This window comes from Thamnophis elegans, chromosome 15, assembly GCF_009769535.1.
Source record: "Thamnophis elegans isolate rThaEle1 chromosome 15, rThaEle1.pri, whole genome shotgun sequence".
In the NCBI taxonomy this organism is placed as follows: domain Eukaryota; kingdom Metazoa; phylum Chordata; class Lepidosauria; order Squamata; family Colubridae; genus Thamnophis; species Thamnophis elegans.
In genome coordinates this window covers 13,454,547-13,477,328 of record NC_045555.1, presented here as the reverse complement: position 1 = coordinate 13,477,328, position 22,782 = coordinate 13,454,547, and the positions used below count along the sequence as shown (strand labels likewise).

The following is a 22,782-nucleotide window of genomic DNA, read 5'->3' as shown; positions in this document are numbered from 1 at the left end:
ATATTTCAGTGTTCTAAATAGATAGAAAATAGTTTCAGTGTTTATATTATATTTCAGTTCATAGGCCATGAAATAAGCTAATTACTGAATGTTAGATTCCAAACTGCAGGAAAAATGAACCACTGAGAGGTATTCACCAGAAATTCTCTTAAAGTCTAGGGAGATGCATGTTTGACTGTGTACCCATTTTGAAGGCTTATAAAGAATTGCTTTATACCATCTCTGATTAGCTTTCCAACTGTAGTTAGACTATAATCTGTGGGTCTGCTCTTCAGACCAGTCTTAAAACTATCATTGGTGTAGCATGCAGTAGCCAAAATGGCTATAGGTATTGTGATTACATTACACTTACACTATGCTCCATGACAGGTATGCTGTAGTTGCATATTTGTATTCAGGCCGAATTTAAAGTGCCAAAGTTACCCTTTCAGGCTATGCATTGCTCTAAGTTATCTAAAGGAGTTCTTGCACTTGTACAAGCCTTCCTAACCTTTAAGATAATCATTTAAGACTCTGTTATCTGACCTATGAATAGTAACTATAAGATTGGTGAGTATCAAGGACAGGGTTTTGTCTGTGATAGCCTTTCATACTTGAAATTCCCCTCTAGGAACTGTTTAAGGATCTCAGCTGATCTTCAGAAGAAGTTTAAAAACATTTATCTGGGTCTCCTTTAATTTTAGAGGACTGTGCTTAGTACTGAAGTTTAACTTGCTTTTGCTCTTTTGTTCAATTTCTTTTAATTATTTTATGTACTGAATATTGTTGTAACGGCTTACTTATATATCTTGCAATTTTAAATTACAATTCATTTTCTAATTGGTTTTTTATCTGAAAATAACAGTGTTCTTTTTCCGTAAGCAAATATATATATTCTGATCAGTGACTCCAATATTGTAAAGAATTAAGTAACATTCGGGCATTTTAATACAGGCATTGTCCGCTTTGTTTCAAGCTTCCTGGGATTGTTGGTTGAATTGAGTTTGTCCACTGAAGTTATATACATTAGTATTTTTTTTAATTCTTGGTTGTCTAATTAAAATATGAGAAATGTTAACAAGGCCTCAGGCCTGGACCTAATGTGTCTGTGGACATTGGGATAATTTGATATTGTTATGCTTGTTTTAGAGCAGGCTTTCCACATTGCTGAAAGTTTTTAATGCAGACAGTCCTTTACTTACAACAGTTCATTTAGTGACCAAAGTTACAAAGGCACTAAAAGAGTGATGACCATTGCAGCATCCCCATGGTCACATGATCAAAATTCAAAAAATGGTCATGTCATTTTTTTTCAGTGCCGTTGTAACTTGAAATGGTCAACAGACGAATGAATGTAAGTCAAGGACTACCTGTAACTAGAGGTCAAGGAAACAATTGTGGTTAGGCAGACAACTTTAAATACATCCTTCCTCATAACATTAACCAATATCCAGATAAATCAACCAGCACCAAATGAACAACAGCAATCAAAGAAGAAACAATACCTGATCAGTGGTGGTAGGACATGTTTTATATATAAACAGCCAGCAAAGTCCACTGCTTTCCCCCACTGTACTGATGGTGTGATGACATATCTACAAAAAGAAAAGTGAGCTTAAAAAACACGATAAGCCCAACAGTTCAGTCTTGATATATATTCTCCACTGTCATTACTGTATCCATTTAAAAGCTACAACATAATTTTACTCATGGAATGTAAAGTTCCTTGCAAAGTAAAATGTTTTTGTAACATTGATCACAATAATCTATTGTGTGAAAAGGTTCTTATGTAAAAAATAAAAACTTACCACATTAGAGAAAATATTAGCTATGGGTTTTGGGGGGGTTGTTTTGCCTCTGGCAGTAAGCAATTTGTGCAAAAAGACTATTTCATACAAAATCATATCCAAATATAAAGTGACATGACATCAGTTCAATTTGTTAGAATTTTCCCACCTTAAAAGTAAATATGCACATTGGCTTGAATTTTTCCTCCTTTCTTGTATTTACAAAATATTTCTTTTCACTAGGAAAAAATGTTATTTTAACCATTCAGTCATGTCTCACCTTGGTGAGTTTATAGGCAAATGCTCTCCACGCTACCCCGTCAAGCACAGCTTCTTTCAGTTATTGGATATTCATCTTTGTATCAGTTTTGGTGTTATCATGCCATGTTCTTCGCTTGCCTCTTATTATTATTCCACTAACCATTCCTAGCATCGTTGACTTCTCTATGCAAGCATGACATAGTCAAAGTAAATCAGACATAGTGATCATGATTTTGGCTTCCAGTGAGGTGTCTGGTTTTATACGATCCAGATAGGAAAAAAAGACTCTTGTATAATTACATTACTAAATAGTATTAGTTATATGCAAATTTTAAAGAATAATTTGAAATAGATTTCGGATTTCAAATATTCCTCTTAGCATTTCTGTTTTTGAGTATATATATTATGTTAATAGAATAAACAGAAGGAAAATGAAAAAGAAGGAGCATCAAATTCAACAGCCGATGATGGACCTGGAGATGGATTCACTATACTCTCGTCCAAGAGCCTTGTTCCTGGACAGAAGGTACCAAATTAAAGGGTAGAAAGTTTTGTACTTCAAAAATAGTCTCCAGCGAAAAGATCTTTATCTCTTCTTGCAAAAAAATCACATTATATTACCCTACTCCTTTTAAGAATAATTTCAAGAAATTATTTGCAGGTAATCACTTAGAAGCAATGTGTTCTAACAGACATTTTGGCTTGCATAAAATGAAACATGCTCCAGATCCCTTAGGCACTAAAAATGTAAAATAGAATAGAATTTAAATTGCAATACGAAGTATCTCCTTGTTCTCTGTTTCATCTTTTACATAGTAATGCCTTGTTAAAGTTGTTAAATGTATCTAAATTAATCAGCACTCTAGTTGGTTGCCTCAGTTTTGATTTGTTACAGTGATTTTCAGCAACATCCCCATCCTTGTTATAGCCTGAACAATCCTGTCCCCATTATCCTGGAGGAGTTGCAAATGTTGTCTCCTGGGCTTGCAACCCTTCGATGCAGAAGATATTTCAGAACACCTTCTTAGCTATTGTATATAGAAAGGTTCCTCCCTGGAAAAGTGTTTCATAAAATACGTACAGGATGGGTCTCCAGATTCAGGAATTACATCAACATAACTTTGATAACTTCTGAATATCGTAGAGTGTTGCAACTTCATCATTGAAAAGTACAAACTTCAATGTTTCATGAAATTACAAATATATTTCATCTGCAGATTAAAGGAACTAGGTAATTTATATTACAATACATTGAATATAATTTTAGACATACATAGATGCATATGGTAAATGCAAAAGTCTCCAGTCCTAACCTACCAATAGACAAAAAGGATGCCTGCTTCATAAGTATGTCCATAATTCCTTCTCCTATGCAGATGCAGAAAATATGCATATTAATTCCATTATTAAGAATAATAATTTGGAAGATAGAATACTAAGCATGTGTACACAGAATATTGTTTTGTCTTGCATTGGAATAGTTAAGTTGTATCACTGTCACTAGTGGAAGCATAGACTCAGAGGCCCAGCTATTGCTGTGCATGTGTGTAACAGGTCTATGGTTGGATGACTTGCTTACAAATGTTGGCTTTAAAAGATGGCAGGCAACTCAGTATAGGTGAGATGATTAGAATTTTTTTTAATTATGGAGATAAAATACCATTGGGCTTTATTTATAAAACTTGTTGCTGTGTCCAGAGTTAATTTTCACAATGTAACCAGTACATAGAAGAGCTTAGAAATCACAAGATGAAATTAAATTTATATAAATTAAATAATTTACATGAAGGAAAGATTTCATACAGTTCAGAACCAATTAAAGATATTGCCAACCCAAGTTACGGGATGGTTATATTTGATATCTAATAAAATTATAAATAATTGAAAAACAGTGAAAACAAGTTCATGAAAGAAAGATAGTGGTGTCCTTATTTCTAGATGGGAACAAGGTTTTTTTTATAAGTCTTTTATAACAGTTTAATTCTTAGAGTCTAGTTTCATTAGTTCATAATCCTCAAACTTAGGTTTGTTTGCTTTTGTGTTTTTTTGTTTTTGTTTTTGCTCCTGTTGCATTGGCATTTTGCAGTTATCTCTGACACAAAGTGACATCAACCATATTGGTTCAATGAAAGTAGAAGGTATTGTGCATCCAACTACTGGTGAAATAGACCTCAAAGAGGAAGTAGGTAAGTCTAAAATTATTTTGAAGCAAATAGAAATGCTTGAAACGTCTGAATAGTACTTTTTTTCCTGTAGGAACTACCAAATCTGTTATTCTTTAAACTTTTTGATCAGAGTTAAAAAACAGGAAATGTAATTGTTCTAGAAAGTACTATAAGTATTATGGACAACTAAAATATGTTTTTATATATATATATATATATATATATATATATATATATATATATATATATATACACACACACACACACACACATACATCACAGACACACACACACATATATATATGTGTGTGTGTGTGTGTTTTATTTGTGCTGATAAATAAATAAAGGGAGACTAGTATAGATCTATTTCAAGCTATTTAGTTCTCATCAGCTAGCAATATAGCAAACCTGTGCAATATAGCCCAGGTTCAAATCCCAGTAAGGGTATGGCTAGCTGATGAGAGCTAAATAGCTTGAAATAGATCTATACTAGTCTCCCTTTATTTATTTATCAGCACAAATAAAAATAAAAAAAACACAAATATAACAAAGGCAACAGTAAAAATATTGGGTTTCTGTCGTGATGGACTCTTGTGACGAGCCGAAGGACAGATGATGGAAGCAGTTAGCTTCCTCCCATAATTGGGGCTTACCAGGGGTTGTAAAAAAATCTAATATATATATATATGCTTGTAAGTCCCACTGGAGTATTATAAATTTTATACGTATAAAAGCTTTTAAGATACTATTGTTCATCTTCATGGTTAGCAATATTTTTCTTGTTTTAATTCTCTGTACATACTCAATTTGGAGAAATAAATCAAGTTAACGTTACTGCATTTAAGGCTTCTTACAACATTGTCTTGTTGTAGCTTAGGCTGCTCAGTGCTGGTTTTCTATACACAACAGCATCAGTAATCATCATTTATGAAAATATATTCATAAGGCACAGAGGATAAATATTTTATTGGCTGCCAATAATAAAAGAAAATGAATGAGAGAATCCATTCCAAACTAATGATTGACCATTCAGTTTGAATTTGTATCTCTGCATGTATGCATAAAGGCCTGTTCAGAACTGCAATAGAAACATACCTTCCTTTGTTTTCCTTTGGGTCAGGCAAAGCATTGGAAAAAGCTGGTGGTAAAGAGTTCTTAGAAACGGTAAAGGAACTTCGTAAATCACAGGGACCTTTGGAAGTCACGGAAGGTAAGATCTTTCTTAATTATGTAAAATCTATTTTAGTCACATTTTAGTGCCCCCCCCCCCAAGGATTGGGAAGGGGTAAGGTTGGAGTGAGAGGAAAATGTGAAGTACATTGGGAAAAAATGCTTATAATACAGTACCAGACTTTTCTGGGTTTTGGGATGGGGGTTATTGCTTTATGTTTTTATTTTTTTATTTTATTGCATATACATACTGTATATACTCAAGTATAAGCCTAGTTTTTCAGCCCACTTTTTGAGCTGAAAAAAGCCGCCTCGGCTTATACTCGAGTCAGTGAAAAATTTGCCCGAAATGGAGGAGAAAAAGGGGCGGGGCCATGCCGCTGGGTGACGCTCGTGAATGGCCCAGCGCCCCTGTGAGTTTCCCCTCCCTCTGTGTCAGTTTGCCGCGCAGCGCGCACCGCACCATCCCCCCTCCTCACGTTCTAATGTAATGCAGGGCTGTCTTACGATTCCCCTTCCTCCCCCTCCTGCCGCTCTGCAACGATGTCCCACCTCCTCCTTGTTATGGCAAGCAGCCACATAGCGATGTCCCACCTCCTCTGGTACAGTGATCCAATGATAGGAATCACTGTGCCGTGTGTCATAGGAGGCGGGAAATCATCATCACAGTGGGACATCAGCATCATGAGGTGAGTGAAGTATTTCATTGAATACACCGGTATTGTGTGATAATTTGTTATGCAGAGCAAATTTTTACAATGGCTACTGTATATTTAATGGGCACAGGCAGGCTGTATATGTTATTCAATGGGCAATGGCATTATTGGTATCTATTTTTATTGTTGAAATTTATCGGTAGCTGCTGCATTTCCCACCCTAGGCTTATACTCGAGTCAATAACTTTTCCAGTTTTTTGTGGTAAAATTAGGTGCCTCGGCTTATATTCGGGTCGGCCTATACTCGAGTATATACAGTATATTATTTTATTCTTTAGTTATGAGCCACTCAGTTTGTTTTAAGTTGGGCGGCCATCCAAATGTTTTAATTAAAAAAGTATGTTCCTGATGAGAAAAAAATCAGTGCAGGATGAGGAATTGAATGGCAAAGAGTCCAGCTTCATCCCCGTATCTTAAGCTTTGCTGGAAAAGTAATAGTAATGCTTTAAAATGAGCCTCATCTTTTTAGGCATATTTCCTTACCAGATTTCTCAATGCCTTCGACAATGACAGGACTTCTAATGTGCTGCCTTCCCTGTAAAAGTTGGATACATTCAGAGATGGATCTGCTTTGAAAATAGCCAGTGTTGAACTGGATAGCACAAACCTCAGCACAGGAAATGTGCTCTGACATTTTGTATTATGTCATAAACTGTTTTACAATCATTTTAATGTCATAAAAGGTTTTATACAATTTGTCAATTTTCAAGTCCGTGGGAGTGATGGGTCCCAGATTTTGGATACATTCTGTAAGTTAGCCTATTTGGTTTGAAAATTGTCGTCCTGTGATGCCTAATTGAACATTATGGGAAAGAGAAATAAAATAGTATCTAAGGTGTATAGTTCTGCCTAAGGTAATAGACTCATTTTCCCCCTTCAGCTGCTCTCGGTCAGGCTACTGGTCTAGCAGCAAAATTTGTCATTCACTGTCACATCCCACAATGGGGTTCAGACAAATGTGAAGAACAACTGGAGGAGACAATAAAGAACTGTTTAACTACTGCTGAAGATAAGAAGCTGAAATCTGTGGCTTTTCCACCTTTTCCCAGTGGCAGGTATTTACTATATAAATCTTGTAGTAGAATTAGTACATTCCTTTTGTGATACATTTAAGAAAATAGCCGGTAACACCTGGTCTTATAACATCTAATTGAAATATATATCTCAGTCTAGGATGGTCTTGTATGTGATATTTAAAAACAGCCTTCAGAGGTTTTCAGGGAAGAACTATGATCCAAACTGCAGATGCCCTCTATTGGCATACATTTATTGGCACAAATTAACATTTTGTGACATATTTAAGGAAATCGCTGATAGGCTTGCCAGCATAAGTCTCTTTCATACACTGTGAAAAATCCCTATACCTCATGATATAAAGATATTTAGTAGGTGATTTTTTTTCATACCATATTACCATAACACCTGCTAGATTGTTATTGTTTCATTTTCCAACTTTGGGGACCAATAGGCTCATATAGGAGTATTTTATGGAAACTCCTTTTGATTGCATTATTTTGATTGCATCCGCATTTCCAAAGTGGTGGCTCAACAGTTAAAGACACTAAGCTTGTCAGCTGGAAAACCAACAGCTGACTGAGTCTTCAAGATTCAAGTGCCTCACAATGGGGCAAATTCATGTTACTTGCCCCAGTTCCTATCCATCTAGCAGTTCAAAAGCATGCAAATGCAAGTAGATAAATAGGTACCATTTAATGGGAAGGCAACTGTGTTCCATGCACCTTAGCAAATAGTCTTGCTGGCCACATGGCCCTGTAACTCTCTTTAGACAACACTGGCTCCCTTGACTAAGAAACGGAGATGAGCACCACCCTCTAGAGCAGTGGTTCCCAAACTTTTTCCACCGCCCTCTTGGTGCTACAAACTGATCCTCAGTGCCCCCCACCCAGTGGTGGAGTTCCATTTTTTTTTACTACCAGTTCTGTAGGTGTGGCTTGGTGGGCGTGGCTAGGTGGGTCAATATGACTGGGCGGTTTGCACGACAGAAGGGAAATAGTAACAGTAAAATTCAACACTGTAACAATTAATTGCACATTTATTCAAAAACCTTTTTAGTTAATGTTAATTCAACAAAATTGTTGAACATGATCCAGTCATTTATCAAGAACCTTAGTAACTAGTAACTTAGTAAACTTAGTAAAATTTAGTAACTACTTCACTGTTCAGTAAATGCTGTGTAATATAGTACGTGCCTGATCATTCACACACACACTGCTGCCTTTTGTTTTTTTCAAAATACAGGGAGGGGTGGGGGTAGAGAAGGAAAAAGACTTTGTTCTGTGATATCTGCCATTTCAGAAATGCTAATTAGACTTCCCCACATGATCAGTCTTTCCATATTCCTCAATATGTTGGTGCCCAGGAGCTGGTCAAAACTCTAGTAGTACTTATGGAGCTGTAGATGATACTATGGCAAAATACAAGCCTTGCAGCTCATGTATACTCACACAACTTAAGAGTGATGCCATTATCCAGGTTTATCTGTGACAAAAGTCTCACTGTGCATAAATATCAAGATAGGAAGAGCACTTTATTAAAAAAAAAACTGCAGTGTTTTGGCTCCATTTGGTTATAAAACATCTTGTTTGGCACACTGGAACATTTAGACAGCATTTTCTTCTAATATGGGACATATCATAATTTTGTTTTGCTTTGCTATTTCCTGTATGTGACAATATCCAACTTTACACAGTAATTAGACCACTTTTTTATTTACTTTTTTTAAACAATATATGTTGGAAATGCTTATTCCTTTTCCACAATCTCCCCTATATTTCAGCCTTCAATGAGATTACTTTGCAACTCAAAGTTTGAGAAACCACTCCAAGTGCCCTTCCTCCCGCTCCTCACTTTTTAAGGCCACCTCTACGAATGGAGCAAAGAGGCAGAGGGGGGGCTAGCCATGCTCTCCCCCCCCACCCTGCTGCATGTTTACCTATGTTGCATTTTTAAGATGGGAGGGGTAGAGGAAGATGAGAGTGGCGCATCCATGTGGAGAGGGTGCAGGAGGGATTGGGGGGGTGGCTCCATTGCACAGGCACATCCTCACGGAGGCGGCTCACAGTGCAGCCCCGGAGGGAGGAAGTCAGAAGTAAAGCCATTTATAAAAGCGCAAAAGAAGCAGGAGAGCGCTCTTGTGCAGTGACATTGGACTCCCTGCGTAATACAGTGCCAATTCCCAAACCCTGAAATGCAGGCCCAAGGACAGCCCCATTCAGTCCCGCATCTCTTCTCCGTGCACAGCACACGCAGAGTAATATCAGAGGAGAAATGCAGGCAAAAGGATCTTCTCTTCTTTCTCTGCCCCCCTTTGTCCCCCCCCCCCCCGGCCTGACATGCTTGTATGCCTCCTGAGTGAGCGAGCAAGCAAGCGAAAAATCCTTCCAGTCTTTGAATTTCACGCCTGCCGGAAGTGCTCGGATGACTGGCGGCCAATAGAGCCCCAGGCAGAATTGTGTCCTGCGAGGGGGCCACCTCCAGCACTCTTCTGTCACCCCCCTTGTTTTTAGCGCCCCCTGCCACCACCCCCCTTGCCTCTTAGCACCTCCCTGCCACCCCACTTGCCTCTTAGCGGCCCCCTAAGTCATCCCACCGCCCCCCAGGGGGCAGTATCGCCCAATTTGGGAACCACTGCTCTAGAGACAGACCTGACTGGAAAGGGGAACCTTTTATCATGCACCAGTAATTATTTTGATATATTTGTTGTAAACTCAGTTTTCCATTTTCCCACCTTATAATTGACTGACTGATTTATCAGCATTTTTTTCCCAACATCTCTGCTTTTTACCAGTCAGTCCGCACTAATATCTTTCTTTTGAGCACTATTACATTTGGATGGCCTGAAACTTTGCCTTAAATTATCTACCTAGTGGGATGAATCTGTACATTACTTGGTATTGAGCCCAGTAAATTTGTGGAAAACCAGGTTGAGTACCCCAAGTAAGATTCAGTTTATTAGTTACTTACTTAGAATATAACAACTATATATTGTTATAACATTTAAGATTTAATGTTTTGCTACTGAACATTAATTACAAACTTTCCTTCTTTGTTTAGAAATTGTTTTCCAAAACAGACTGCAGCCCAGGTGACTCTGAAAGCCATTTCTTCCCATTTTGATGACTCCAGTCCTTCTTCCTTGAAGAACATTTACTTCCTGCTTTTTGACAGTGAGAGCATTGGCATCTATGTGCAAGAGATGGCAAAGCTAGATGCAAAGTAGTAACAGAAGCCAAATGAAAATTTATTTTTCAACATGAATATGAGTAGGAATGGAATTAGAAGTGGGTTTTATTTTTAAAATATTGTGAGAACGGAATATGTGAGTAGCTTTGAAGTTTTGTGATGGGTGGAGGGCTTTTGTTATTGAGGGAGAAAGGGGGGAATTGTTTGAGAGAGTTTGAGCTGCAGATATATCACGCTTTAGGCCCTCTACATTTTGTATCTTCCCCAAGAAATTATTTTCCCAGTTCACTACATTTTAATGTCTCAAGTTATTTTAGTTTAGATCTTTTTTTAAAAAAAATAATAATCTCATTATAGAGTAGCAAACAATTCAATGCATCCATCAGTTGAAAAATGTGGATTGTTTGCTTCCCTTTATTTTCCCACTAGTAGTTAGAAATCTTTATGTTGTGTCTATGTTCCATGATGGAGAAAATAATTTTGACTCACTTGGTGCTTTACTGTTTTATCCCAGAATGACCTGTAATTGCTGAAAAATATTTCATCTTATTTGTTTTGATAAAAAATAGCATCATGCTTTTTTAAAACTTTAACCTTGAGCGTATTATTCTTGTTCGTTTCCATAAAAATTTAAAGTGGCTTCAGAAATAAGAAGTTTCTTGGAAGAAGAAGACAGTTCTGTTAATATTCTCAAATTCAACATTGCAATTAGTATTTACCAAAGGAAGGGGGATGCTCTGCAACACTGACTTTGGTCTCTTCAACTTTAGTAGTACAAGCAAATATTAGAGAATTTGGCATGAATAAATGATGGAGAGGAAAGAACTGAAGGGAAGGAAAGACGGAAAAAATTAAATAGTATTTTACAGAATGCTGGTTTAGCATAGAGAGTCCCTTTAATAGTATATTCAGTACTAGTTACAGTTCTACTATTTTCTCAACCTTGAGGGCACTGGTATTTTTCCCCATCATTAACTCTTTTCCCATAAGCATTTGAATTAAAGTGCTAAAGAACATTTAAGAGTGCTTATACAGGGCACAGCACACCAGTATGTGTGCACTGTATAGCTAGGTTTTGTGCTTAGTTTCCTAAAGGTAATTATGATTTAATAGGGCAAAATACACATTTCTAATTCATCACAGGTACCATCAGTTCTGTTTTTGTTTATGGCAGTTCCATTCCTAGCATGGCATATGCTGACGCATCTTCCTCCAACTTTTTGAGATGAAAAGATCTTTACTTTTGAGAACAGTCACTAAAAGATGTCCTACATAGTATTCACAGATTTGTCCCACTCCATCATTACTTCCCAGGGAGATTAGGAAGGTAAGCGATCCTAAAGAGGAAACACAAGATTATTTACAAAAGAAGAAACAAAACTTACTTGACTCGGCATCTGAACTCGCCAGAGTACATTTGGCTATAGTAACTCAGTTTCCACAGTTGGAAAGCTTGTGTGGACTTCTTTAAAAAGAATTAAGCTTGATTGATACTTTTCATGAGGTTGCCAAGATAGTAGACTGAAGCACCAACAGTACTTCTATTAGCTTTAGTGTTTGTACTAATTATTTTAATTTTCTATTTAGCACCTTAAGAGGTATTGGGGGGGGGGGTGTTTGTTGCATTTTTAAAAATTGCTACATGCTATTTATAATTTAGTATTTCAGTAAATAGCAGTGCTGTTCTATAAATACTGAGTAAAACACTATAGAGTATGCTAATCCATGCCAACAACTGGTTTACGTATTGATTATTCTATTTTCCAATACAAAATCCATCCTGACTAGGAAACCAATTGAAAAAAATATTGCACAAAACAACAACACAAGAGTGTACCAGATCTAATGATCTCTCTGAGATGCAAGCTTCAAAATACTATTTATAAGTGGATTTAGATTACTTGTGTTGCATTTTAGTTAAGCATGTACACTTCACAAAGACACAAAATATGTAATTCATAGTCTGACCTGGTTTATAGGCTTTCAGAGGCTTTTGGGTCAGGCTGTTGATAATATTGGTCACCACAACATTTGCATGGAGCTGAGCATGATATGCCATCTTTGGTTCTTTCACATCTGAGCAGTCACCAATGGCATAGATGTTGTCATATCCCACAACCTGAAGGTAGTCATTCACTTTCAAAGCACCATTATTTGCCATCTGGTCTCCTAAGCATGGACACAAGGAAATCATCTATGAATGTCAAAGGCTAGCAAAAAGCTACATGTCCTGGTATTGTACGAGTCATTGTTATTTTGATTTTTTAGTATTAAAAAAATACCCTATTTGTATTCCAAACAAGAGGTAGTCTGAGATACACATAAAATGGCTGTGGCGGTTATTTTCTGTTTGCCTATTTTATTCAGTGGAAGTCTCAATTTTGAAAAATGAGTTGGATCATGAATCACAATCACAGCAAATCTATTTAAACAAAGATCACTATGCTCTTTCTATACCCTATCAACATACATACATACGCCCAAGTAAATGCTTTTAATTGTATCCTGCTTTTTATTATTTTTACAAATAACTCAAGGCAGCAAACATATTCAATATCTTCCTCCTCCTAGTTTATCCACAACAACCCTGTAATGTGGATTGAAATGAGAGAATATCTGACCCACAGTCAGCCAGCTGACTAAAGCAGAACTTGAACTCCTGGTCTCTTGCTTTCCTGCTTGGTGCCTTAACCACATCAAACTGGCTCTTAAACCTTAGTGCATTTAACACCAAGCTGAGTGCATATAATATTGCCATGTCATACATACTTATGTGAAGAAAGGTATTTTATTTATTTCATGAAAGAGGCAACCCTGTGAATAATCTTCCAACTGTTCATTTTAAAAGGTTGCAGTATTAAAGTTAAAGATAGTCAATCATTTAAAAAAGTTAGTGAAATATTGATAAAGAATGAGAACTAGGATTTGAAATAATGTGGAACCTGCAATAATTAATGATTTGTAGACAGAATAAGGGTAACCTATTAACTTACTGAATGCGCTGCTGTATGCTGAAGAGTTTATTTTTATTCCAGTGCATTGAATGACCAGATCAGCAGTAACCTCTGCACCTTTATCAGTCTTCACAATCGTGTTCTCCTTGAATTGGTTTAAAGGCAGCATTTGGAGATTAGAAGCTTTCTCATCTATTAGGAGAAACAAAAAGCAGACACTACATTTCCCTGAACTTTGAAGGTATAATACCCCTTTTGGCTTTAAGGTATTACTTAAGAGCGTGTTGATTAATTTTAATTTTATTAATTAAAAACATTCAGCTTTCCATCCTTTAATGCTGTTTGTCTAGCCTGATTATAAAGCAAAACAATTTCTTTCTCTTCATGCATGCAAAATATAACAAGCAGCTTTAGCTGGTGCAATTGAAATTAAAACAGTGGGTTAGATTATCCTGTTAGGATAGAAAAAGTAGATGGCAAGGTGTTGACAATTATGAGTTCTGTTGGTCTTATACAATGCAAGAAGAAAGGTAATAGATGATCATTAAAAAAACTGAGAAAGCTTTGAATCCAGGACTTATCTATTATAGTAGTCCTCGACTTACAACCATAATCAAACCCCAAACTTGCTAAGAAGCCAGGCATTATGCACGTTTTGCTCCGTTTTATAAACTTTCTGGCCACAGTTGTTAAAGTGAATCACTGCAATTAAGTTAGCAATAACGGTTGTTAAGTGAATCTGGCTTCTCCAATTTGCTTGTCAGAAGATCACAAAACGTGATGTGACCCTCGGACACCGCAATCGACATAAATACATGCCAATTGCCAAACACCTGAATTTTGATCACGTGACCGTGGAAATCTACAACAGTCCTAAGTATGAAAAATGGTCATTAAGTCACTTTATAATGCTATTGTAACTTTGAACAGTCACCAAGGGAACTGTTGTAAGTCAAGGACCACCTGTACAGCTTATCCCTTATTTGATCTTCCTGATGTATCATCAGAGAGGGGATAAATGTCATGAAACTGGAGAAAGGGGAAAACCGAATCAGTTCTATGGCCTTTCTAACTTACAGTATTTCACCTAAAAAAAGCCTTAAAGGCAGTTTTACTAGGACATCTAATGACTGTACAATTATTGAAATTCAACAGGGAAAAAGTATTTAGAGCATGTGTAAGCATGAACATCATAGCTGTTGCCACTCCTTAAAAAACTTGTATCTCTTCCTATGCTCCCACAATGGAACTGCCAACGGGTCTTTAACACCTAACATGTACACACCAATTTTAAAGAGATATTTTTCATCATGCAGAAACATTACATGCCTCAATTTGAAGATGTACCTACAAGTTTATAAACTTACAAATCTATAAAATGTACAGCAGCAAAAGCTTACCCCTTTTCCTAATATTGCACTTGTGTATTTTAACAAAGAAACTAAACACACTACAGTTATTACATTTGACTAAGGTGTATCTTACTTTGAATTTGGTCATCATACCCAAATGCAACAGGTCTTAAAAGAAACAGCCTTAGTTTGAGGTCTAGAAATATCCAGATCCTACCTCAGGTAAACAATAACGTGGAAACTATATTGTTTGTATGCTACGTGTCTTTTTTTTATGCCTTTAAGCTCAAAGCATTTATTTTCTTTCTACTCTCACCAAGGTATTAAAAATAGAATTTTTAAAATGTCAAATAAATCTGCCCCTAATTCTTGGTAATCTGTCAGTGATGTTCTTTGAGTTAAATAGAGACCAAATACCGTGTATATATGTTTGTGTGTGTACACACACACACACGATATAGGTTCTCTATCACTGGAAAAGGCCATCTTTAGGGTTGAGTGGTCTTGAAAAAAATGTTAGAACAATAACAAAATCCGATACCCAACAAGAGATGCACTCCCTCCTGTGTAAGAGTCTCCTTCACTGCCTCCCTGACTCTGGGAAGAAGTTCGTCATCTGCCAATGCCATTTTTGAATGAATGAGTGTGACCTGAGGACATAAATATTGATATGTTCAGTTGGTGAAAGTTATTTAGCAAACATCCATTGCCATATTGCAAGATTATTGTAGATCAGGGGTACCCAACCTTGGCAACTTTTAAAACTTGTGGATTTCAACTTCTAGAATTCCCCAGCCAACCATGCAGATACTTTTTTTTTTGCCACTTAAAGCCATGTAATTTTCCAGATGTCGTGTGGGAAGACTAGTTCTTTTCTGAACCTAAATTCAGATATCCATCAAATTCTGCAACATTTTGGTAAAGAGATGAAGCTTAAATGTTACAGGCCAGAAATTCCAATAGTCAAAGACAATGGATTGGATGTTTCCTGCCTTACATTTTTTTTACTTGAAAGTAAGTCTGGTAGAACTCTCCTAAAATATGGGGAGCTACCCTGTTTCCCTGAAAATAAGACCCCTCCGGATAATAAGCCTAATCAGGCTTTTGAGTGCATGCGCTAAAATAAGCCCTTCCCCCAAAAATATTGCTACACAGCAGCAGCGCGTGACACGACAAAACTGCAGTCCACTAAAGCGTGCCCGATTAAAGCGCGTCGCTGACGTCATCAGCAGCGCGACAACAGCGACCGCGGAGAAAAAAGGGCGCTTTAAAAAGCGCTTTGAAAGCAAGCCGATTCAAGTTAAGGTAAGGGTTAGGGTTAGGTTTAGGTTAAGGGTTAGGGTTAGGTTTAGGGTTAGGTTAAGGGTTAGGGTTAGGTTTAGGGTTAGGTTAAGGGTTAGGTTTAGGTTTAGGGGTTAATTTTAGCTTTAGCGCTCACAGCGTGCTTTCTTCGTCGCGCTGTGATGACGTCAGGTACGCGGTTTCGTCGAGCGCGCTTTAGTCGAACGCGGTTTTGTGGTGGAACCCAGCAGCCATGAGGTGACCACGCTTGCCGCCTCCTGCACCTCAACAATAATAAAACCTTCCTGAAAATAAGACCATGTGCTTATTTGGGAAGGGATCAAAAGAAAATAAGATCCTGTCTTATTTTGGGAGAAACACTATATTTTTTTAAGACTTCTCTCTTGGGTGGCATGCTGAAGACCATAATCAGTCATGCTCATAGTCCAAAACTAGAAGCAAATCAAAAGTAAAAGTAATTTTAAAAGAATGTAGCTAGAACACATGAAATAATTATTGTTATCCCTACATTGACCAGATGTTTCCAAAAAGTCTGAAAGTAAGCAAGAAAGTTCTGACAACATTGCAAGCGATGTCTTTGCTATTATTACCAAATATTTTTGGCTAATAATGAAGAGAAATTGTTGCATACAGACACCTGAAGAATAGCGTGTATATATCAAGCCAGACATTTGAAAGGGAAGAGAGTTCACAGAAAATGTATCAATTCCAAAGCAAAGTACAGATACAGCATTCACAAGGTTTAAATACAAACCAGCCTTGAGTTTGGGTTTTGTCAACTACTTTATCCTAGTCTTTACTGATCCCTCTTTTCAGGTGGCTTGCTACTTGAAAAAAATGACAATACAATTGGTTGTCAGTGTTTGGTAAATAAATAACAAGATGGTGTTGAAGTACAGTAAGGGGGTAGGAAGAAAACCGCCTCGCTTGTCACTCCCACCTTTTGGAATATACTCCCCCATCCCAGAAAAGACGCAGCACCCATCCCACTCTCCTGGCCTTTTGGAAGAGTTTGGAGAACGTGCTCTGTTGAATTACATGGGGCTCCACACAGAACTTTGGGGCTGCTACCATCTTGAAGAGTTCTCTACCACCTAGAATCCTGCATCCAGTTTTGGTCACCACATTATTAAAAAGTTGTCAAGACTAGAAAGAGTGTACAGAAGAGCAACCAGGATGATTAGGGGACTGGAGGCTAAAACATATGAAGAACGATTGCAGGAGCTGTGCATGGCTAGTCTAGTGAAGAGAAGGACCAGGAGAGACATGATAGCAGTCTTCCAATATTTGAGGGGCTGCCACAAAGGGGGTCAAGCTATTCTCCAAAGGACCTGTAAGCCAGACAAAGAATAATGGATGGAAACTGAACAAGGAGAGATTCTACCTGGAAATAAGGAGGAACTTTCTGACACTGAGAACAATCAACCAATGGAACAGAAGTTGCCTTCAGAAGTTGCGGGAGCTTCATCACTGGAGGATTTCAAGAAGAGACTGGACTGCTATCTGTCAGAAACAGTGTAGTCTCCTGCTTGGACAGAGGGTTGGACTAGATGACCTACAAGGTCCTTTCCAACTGTTAATCCCTTTTTAACTTCAAGTATTGTATTCTTGTCTTAGCTACCTCCTATTGAAATACGGCTTTTATAGGACTTTTATGTTTTGAACTGTATACCGCCCAGACTTGCTCTGTGAATGAAATGGGTGGAATCCAAATTTGATGTAGAGATAAATAAAACTACACTTCTCTAACCTAAAAAAAAAACAAAATGGATCAGAAAACACAGCTTCCCCCCCACTCCAGCTTGCTCCCATTTCTTCTTCCCAAACCTTTGAAGCTCTGATAAGGCGTTTACATCCCATGCAGTTCAAATGTAAAGATGAATTTAGCCTCCAGAGATTCCCAGACAAGCACACTTGTAAATCAAATTACAGTTTCTAAGATTTTATAAAAGTGAAGCTTTCGAAACAGAATTGATATAATTCATGCATAAGTATGAATTGGCTTTTTTTATCAACTCAAGAGTTTGTAGCTGTTCATTTAGTCTCTGTTGACTCTAGATAATAAGGCATTTTTACTTTCAAAACAATAACGTAGTGACTGAGTGACTGGATATTACTTCGTACTTCTTTGTTAGGATATGTCGTCTTAACTTCTGCAGCCATTTCAACCCCAGCAGAACCACCACCTACGATGACAACCCGCTCAGCTTTTTCCACCTGTTAGGACCCAAATGAAAAAAAAACAAGATGGAATCATACTGTTCAGGATTCAATTACTTTATATCAGGGGTCTCCAACCTTGGCAACTTTAAGCCTGGTGGACTTCAACTCCCAGAATTCCCTTTGCTAACTGGGGAATTCTGGGAGTTGAAATCCACCAGGCTTAAAAGTTGTCAAGATTGGAGACCCCTGCTTTTAGATAACACATGGCTTCAGAGAGGTTATTTCAACAGGAATCCTCACCAAATTATCCAAAATTCCCAAGGCAAATAGATATGTCTAACCAGCTCTTTCTCTCAAATTTGAACTGCAAGCATGCTCTTTTTTATACAAACACGCCAGGGTGTGTGTGTGTGTGTGTGTGTGTGTGTGTGTGTGTGTGTTGCATTAGATTAGACCTTTCTCTGTGTAGTCGCACTTACAGCTTGACTGTCTTAAGTGGCTCAAATTGACAATAGTCACACTGGAGATATAGCAGAGTTGATATGTTGGATAATATTTCATCCTGCTGTCAGTAATAAAATTGGTCTTCTTCAGGAGAGAAGAAAGAGAAGAAAGGGGGGTAGGAAGGAGGGAGGGAAGGAGGGAGGGAAGGAAGGAGAGAAGGAGAGAAGGAAGGAGGGAACGTAGGAGAGAAGGAAGGGGGGAAAGAAGGAGGAAAGGAAGGGGAAAGGAAGGAGAGAAGGAGAGAAGAGAGGAAGGAAGGAAGGAGGGAAGGAAGGAGAGAAGGAGGGAGGGAGGGAAGGAGAGCAGGAGAGAAGAAACGAGGGAAGGAAAGAGGGAGGGAGGGAAGAAGAAGTAGGACCGTTGTAAGATAAGATGGATCTATGGGATGGTAAGAAAGCAATCTTCAAGTATATTGTCAACTGTAGGGAGAAAATTGTTATAAATACATATTATTAATAACAGTTATGAGATCATATAATTGTGAATGTATATATAAAATTGATTTTAAAAAATTGGTCTTCCTCACTTCCACACACCAAGGTGGCATCTTCAGCATAAATGTATACTGAAACGATATAAACCTGTATGTACTCACACAGAATAAAATCTTAGTGATTTCAGTGCAGCTTACATAGATTACTGTCAGATGCAAGCAACCAGAGCCACTCATGAATAATAAATCAGTAACTCTATTAGCAATAGCGCTTAGACTTATATAACTGCTTCATAGTGCTTTTACAACCATCTCTAAGCGGTTACAGAGTCAGCATATTGCACCCAACAATCTGGGTCCTCATTTTACCCACCTCGGAAGGATGGAAGGCCGAGTCAATCTTGAGCCAGTGAGATTTGAACTACCGAATTGCAGCTAGTAGTCAGCTGAGATCGACCCCTAAGCCCCTCAATTATGGGGTGCCACAGGGTTCGGTCCTGTCCCCCCTCCTATTTAACATCTACATGAAGCCGCTGGGTGAGATCATACGCAGGCACGGGATTAAATATCATCAATATGCGGACGATACACAATTGTATCTGTCCGCCCCGTGCCAACTCAGTGAAGCGGTAGAAGTGATGTGCCAGTGCCTGGAGGCTGTCAGGGTCTGGATGGGAATGAACAAGCTTGCGCTCAATCCCGACAAGACCGAGTGGCTATTGATGCTCCCTCCCAAGGATGGTCCAGCTATTCCATCTCTCAGCCTGGGGGGTGAAATTATACGCCCCTCAGAGAGGGTTCACAATTTGGGAGTCCTCCTGGATCCGCAGCTGACTCTAGAACATCATCTGTCAGCTGCGACCAGGGGGGCCTTTGCCCAGGTTTGCCTGGTGCACCAATTGCGACCCTATCTGGACCGGGAGGCCCTTCGGATAGTCACTCACGGCCTTGTCACCTCAAGACTGGATTACTGTAACGCGCTCTACATGGGGCTGCCCTTGAAGAGTGTTCGAAGACTTCAGCTAGTCCAGAATGCAGCCGCGCGAGCGCAGTGGTTAAATGCAGCACTGCAGGCTACTGCTAGATCAGCAGGTCAGCGGTTCAAATCTCACCGGCTCAGGGTTGACTCAGCCTTCCATCCTTCCGAGGTGGGTAAAATGAGGACCCAGATTGTTGGGGGCAATATGCTGACTCTCTGTAAACCGCTTAGAGAGGCCTGAAAGGCCTATGAAGCGGTATATAAGTCTACTGCTATTGCTATTGCTATTGTGAAGCTGCTACCATGGTAACTCCACTGCACTGCACAGTAGAAGCCATTTTATGGCAGTACAGTAGAAGCCATTTTAAGGCACAACAGGCTGTATCTTAACAGAACACAGCCCCCAAATGTTTTTAGGGGGTGTCTTATCCCCACAGAATTTGTTTCCAGTAAGTCATCTGTGTCCCAAGTTTGGTTGAAATTGCTTGAGGCATTACAGAGTTATGCTGGAACATATGCTGCAAAAAATTTATTGGAATGAATAAAAGGCAGTATATAAATACCACAAACCATCCACAGATGATCCCTACCAAGAAATTTACTAATACACACTTCAAAAACAAAAGTAACTTCTACCAATCATACCTACCTCCTTGACTATGTTCTCATAAGCCTGAATAGCCATCTCCATATTAACAAGTTCATTAAATTTCCCAGGAAAAGGCCCTTCACTCCCGGTGGCCAGGATCAGGTGAGAAAATGAAAGCACCTAAGAAAGAATAATAGAATGAAGTCACTGTTGTTGTGTCCTCTTTCACAATTTACATGTTTCATTTAGAGGTACTCACTTTACCATCGTTCAGTAGGACCTGATGTTTCTCCAGATCAATCCCGACTACTTTGCCCTGCTGGAAACTTTCTTTGAAGGTCTCCGAGAAAGAGATAAAGGTTTTTTTGGCAAACCCTACAAAATTATGCATAGAAAATTGAATAGATTAATTGTACATAAAGAGCATGAAATCGGAAACCTACAGAACTTTTAACACATCTAAAGTCTACAGGTTCTCAAATTTTCATATCTTAAGCCTCATCAATTAATGTCTGGAAATAACAGCAAACAATGTTAATGAGAAATGCATCAGCATTATTTGCACATTTATGCTAAGCTTTCAAGACATAAATAAAACCAGTGAATGATTAACTCGTCCGACCTAGTTAACTTTTTCTGAATCCTACTAGTAGTATAAGTATTCTCATTTGAGAACCGCTGGTCCAATCTACATGAATCTTTTGCTACTTTAATTTGCCTTGATATTTCATATTTCCCCCAGTGTTGGAGCGCCATCAAATCTATCCCATGAAGCCGGAGATTACCCAACTGTTCCTAAAACAAACTTTTCACCAGCTGGTGTCTTCCAGATCTCTGGAATTACAAATATATTAGAGTCAAAGGAGGTTATAATTCAATATATCAAGGTTAGACAATCCCGAATAGTGGGAAATAGAGCTCAAAAGAAACGAAGGAAAGCCCAATATGAAAAGTTACCACTCTGTACAGAAGCCCGCAGAGCAGCCACATTGTGGTGGAAGGAATCTCTCATGTCCACCAGGATGAAGTGGATCCCCCAATCCTGCAGCAGGAGAGCAGCTTCTATCCCTCCGAAGCCACCTCCAACTATGACCACGTGGACAGAATCATCCACAGAGAGCTTCGATCCCATCCTGAATCACACAGCAGCGACTGAAGGAGAATGAAAGAGACCAAGATGGGGGTTCATTGCTTACACGCGCCTTCTAGCTCATATAGCCATTGGCTGAGTTTACTCCTGCAAGAAGCATAGAATGGACTCCAACATGAGGTTCACCCTCCACCGTGAGGTTTGGGGTGTGGGGTTCTGGGTGTGACACCAAACCAACCAATCAGCCAACCAACCAACCAACCAGAGATGAGTTGCTCCCGGTTTGGCCCAGTTCAGCCAAACCGATAGTGGCGGTGGTGGAAGGCTCCACTCCCCACCCAAGAGCGTGCGTGCACGCACATGAGCACCGATAGTAAAACTGGTAGAAACCCACCTCTGCAACCAACCAACCAAACCCAACCAACCAACCAACCAACCAACCAAACCAACCAAACTAACCAATCAACCAAACCAATCAATCAACCAAACTAACCAATCAATCCAACCAACCAACTAATCAACCAAACCAATCAACTAAACCAACCAACCAAACCAACCAACCAAACTAACCAATCAACCAAACTAACCAACGATGGTTTACTGAAGAAACTAGAGCAGAGGAAGCCATACACCATGCCATGGGTCAAGCCAGGATTTTGCACAACCATGATGGTATGGCTCTCTTAGACTGACCCCTCCACCTTGTGGTTAGTGAGTTGGGCTCTGGGTAGGACACCAAACCAAGTCATGGGGGTTTCCCGAAGAAACTGGAGCGGAGAGGCATGCAATATTCTATGCCGCGGATGATCGGACCACGAGCTTTTCTCCAAATCGCAAGATAGGTGGGGCTCCTAAATCAAACCTCCTTCCCAGCTCCGTCGCGTTTTCTCTCCACCGCTCAGGATGCTCTGCTGGAAGGAAAGGGCGCTTCTCCCCCGCGATCTTCCGCTGGAGAAACGGAAAGAAAAGCTGCCTTGCCCCCCTCAAAAAAAGAAGGAAGACACGCGCAGGGCTCTTTCCGGAGTCCTCGCTTTACCCAAGTGCGGAGAGGCCAAAGCGCTCCACGAGAGGAGCTTCCGGGAATGACTCGCAGAAAGTTGGAGCGGCTAATCTTTTTTAGCCGCCAAGGAACGGA

At 39.0% G+C, this 22,782-nt stretch overlaps 2 protein-coding genes and 1 long non-coding RNA gene across 6 annotated transcripts in view; 2 read left to right on the top strand and 1 right to left on the bottom strand.

Moving 5' to 3' along the window:
- LOC116518396 (core histone macro-H2A.2) overlaps window positions 1–10,874 on the top strand; it is a 21,470-nt gene extending 10,596 nt beyond the window's left edge. For all 3 annotated transcript variants that reach the window (XM_032231742.1, XM_032231743.1, XM_032231741.1), the window contains exons 5-9: window positions 2,443–2,553; window positions 4,114–4,213; window positions 5,313–5,402; window positions 6,959–7,133; window positions 10,153–10,874. In XM_032231742.1, the coding sequence (XP_032087633.1) occupies window positions 2,443–2,553; window positions 4,114–4,213; window positions 5,313–5,402; window positions 6,959–7,133; window positions 10,153–10,318 (642 nt within the window). In that variant the 3' untranslated portion in view covers window positions 10,319–10,874. The remainder of the gene's footprint in view (window positions 1–2,442; window positions 2,554–4,113; window positions 4,214–5,312; window positions 5,403–6,958; window positions 7,134–10,152) is intronic.
- On the bottom strand, window positions 10,623–22,782 carry AIFM2 (apoptosis inducing factor mitochondria associated 2). Of its 2 annotated transcripts, none has more exons than XM_032231740.1 (9): window positions 22,341–22,782; window positions 21,515–21,709; window positions 20,817–20,932; window positions 20,618–20,737; window positions 18,014–18,106; window positions 15,129–15,237; window positions 13,275–13,427; window positions 12,250–12,450; window positions 10,623–11,618 (listed from the first exon to the last, which is right to left on the bottom strand). In XM_032231740.1, exons 2-9 carry the CDS (start codon window positions 21,687–21,689, stop codon window positions 11,464–11,466), a joined length of 1,122 nt encoding a protein of 373 aa, XP_032087631.1. In that variant the 5' UTR covers window positions 21,690–21,709; window positions 22,341–22,782; the 3' UTR covers window positions 10,623–11,463. The 2 variants fall into 2 exon arrangements, with proteins under 2 accessions (XP_032087631.1, XP_032087630.1); XM_032231739.1 differs by having other exon boundaries at window positions 22,510–22,781.
- The window catches only part of LOC116518397, a 54,197-nt gene continuing 44,812 nt past the window's right edge, over window positions 13,398–22,782 (top strand). The window contains exon 1 of the long non-coding RNA XR_004256550.1: window positions 13,398–13,476. This is a non-coding gene — a long non-coding RNA (uncharacterized LOC116518397). The remainder of the gene's footprint in view (window positions 13,477–22,782) is intronic.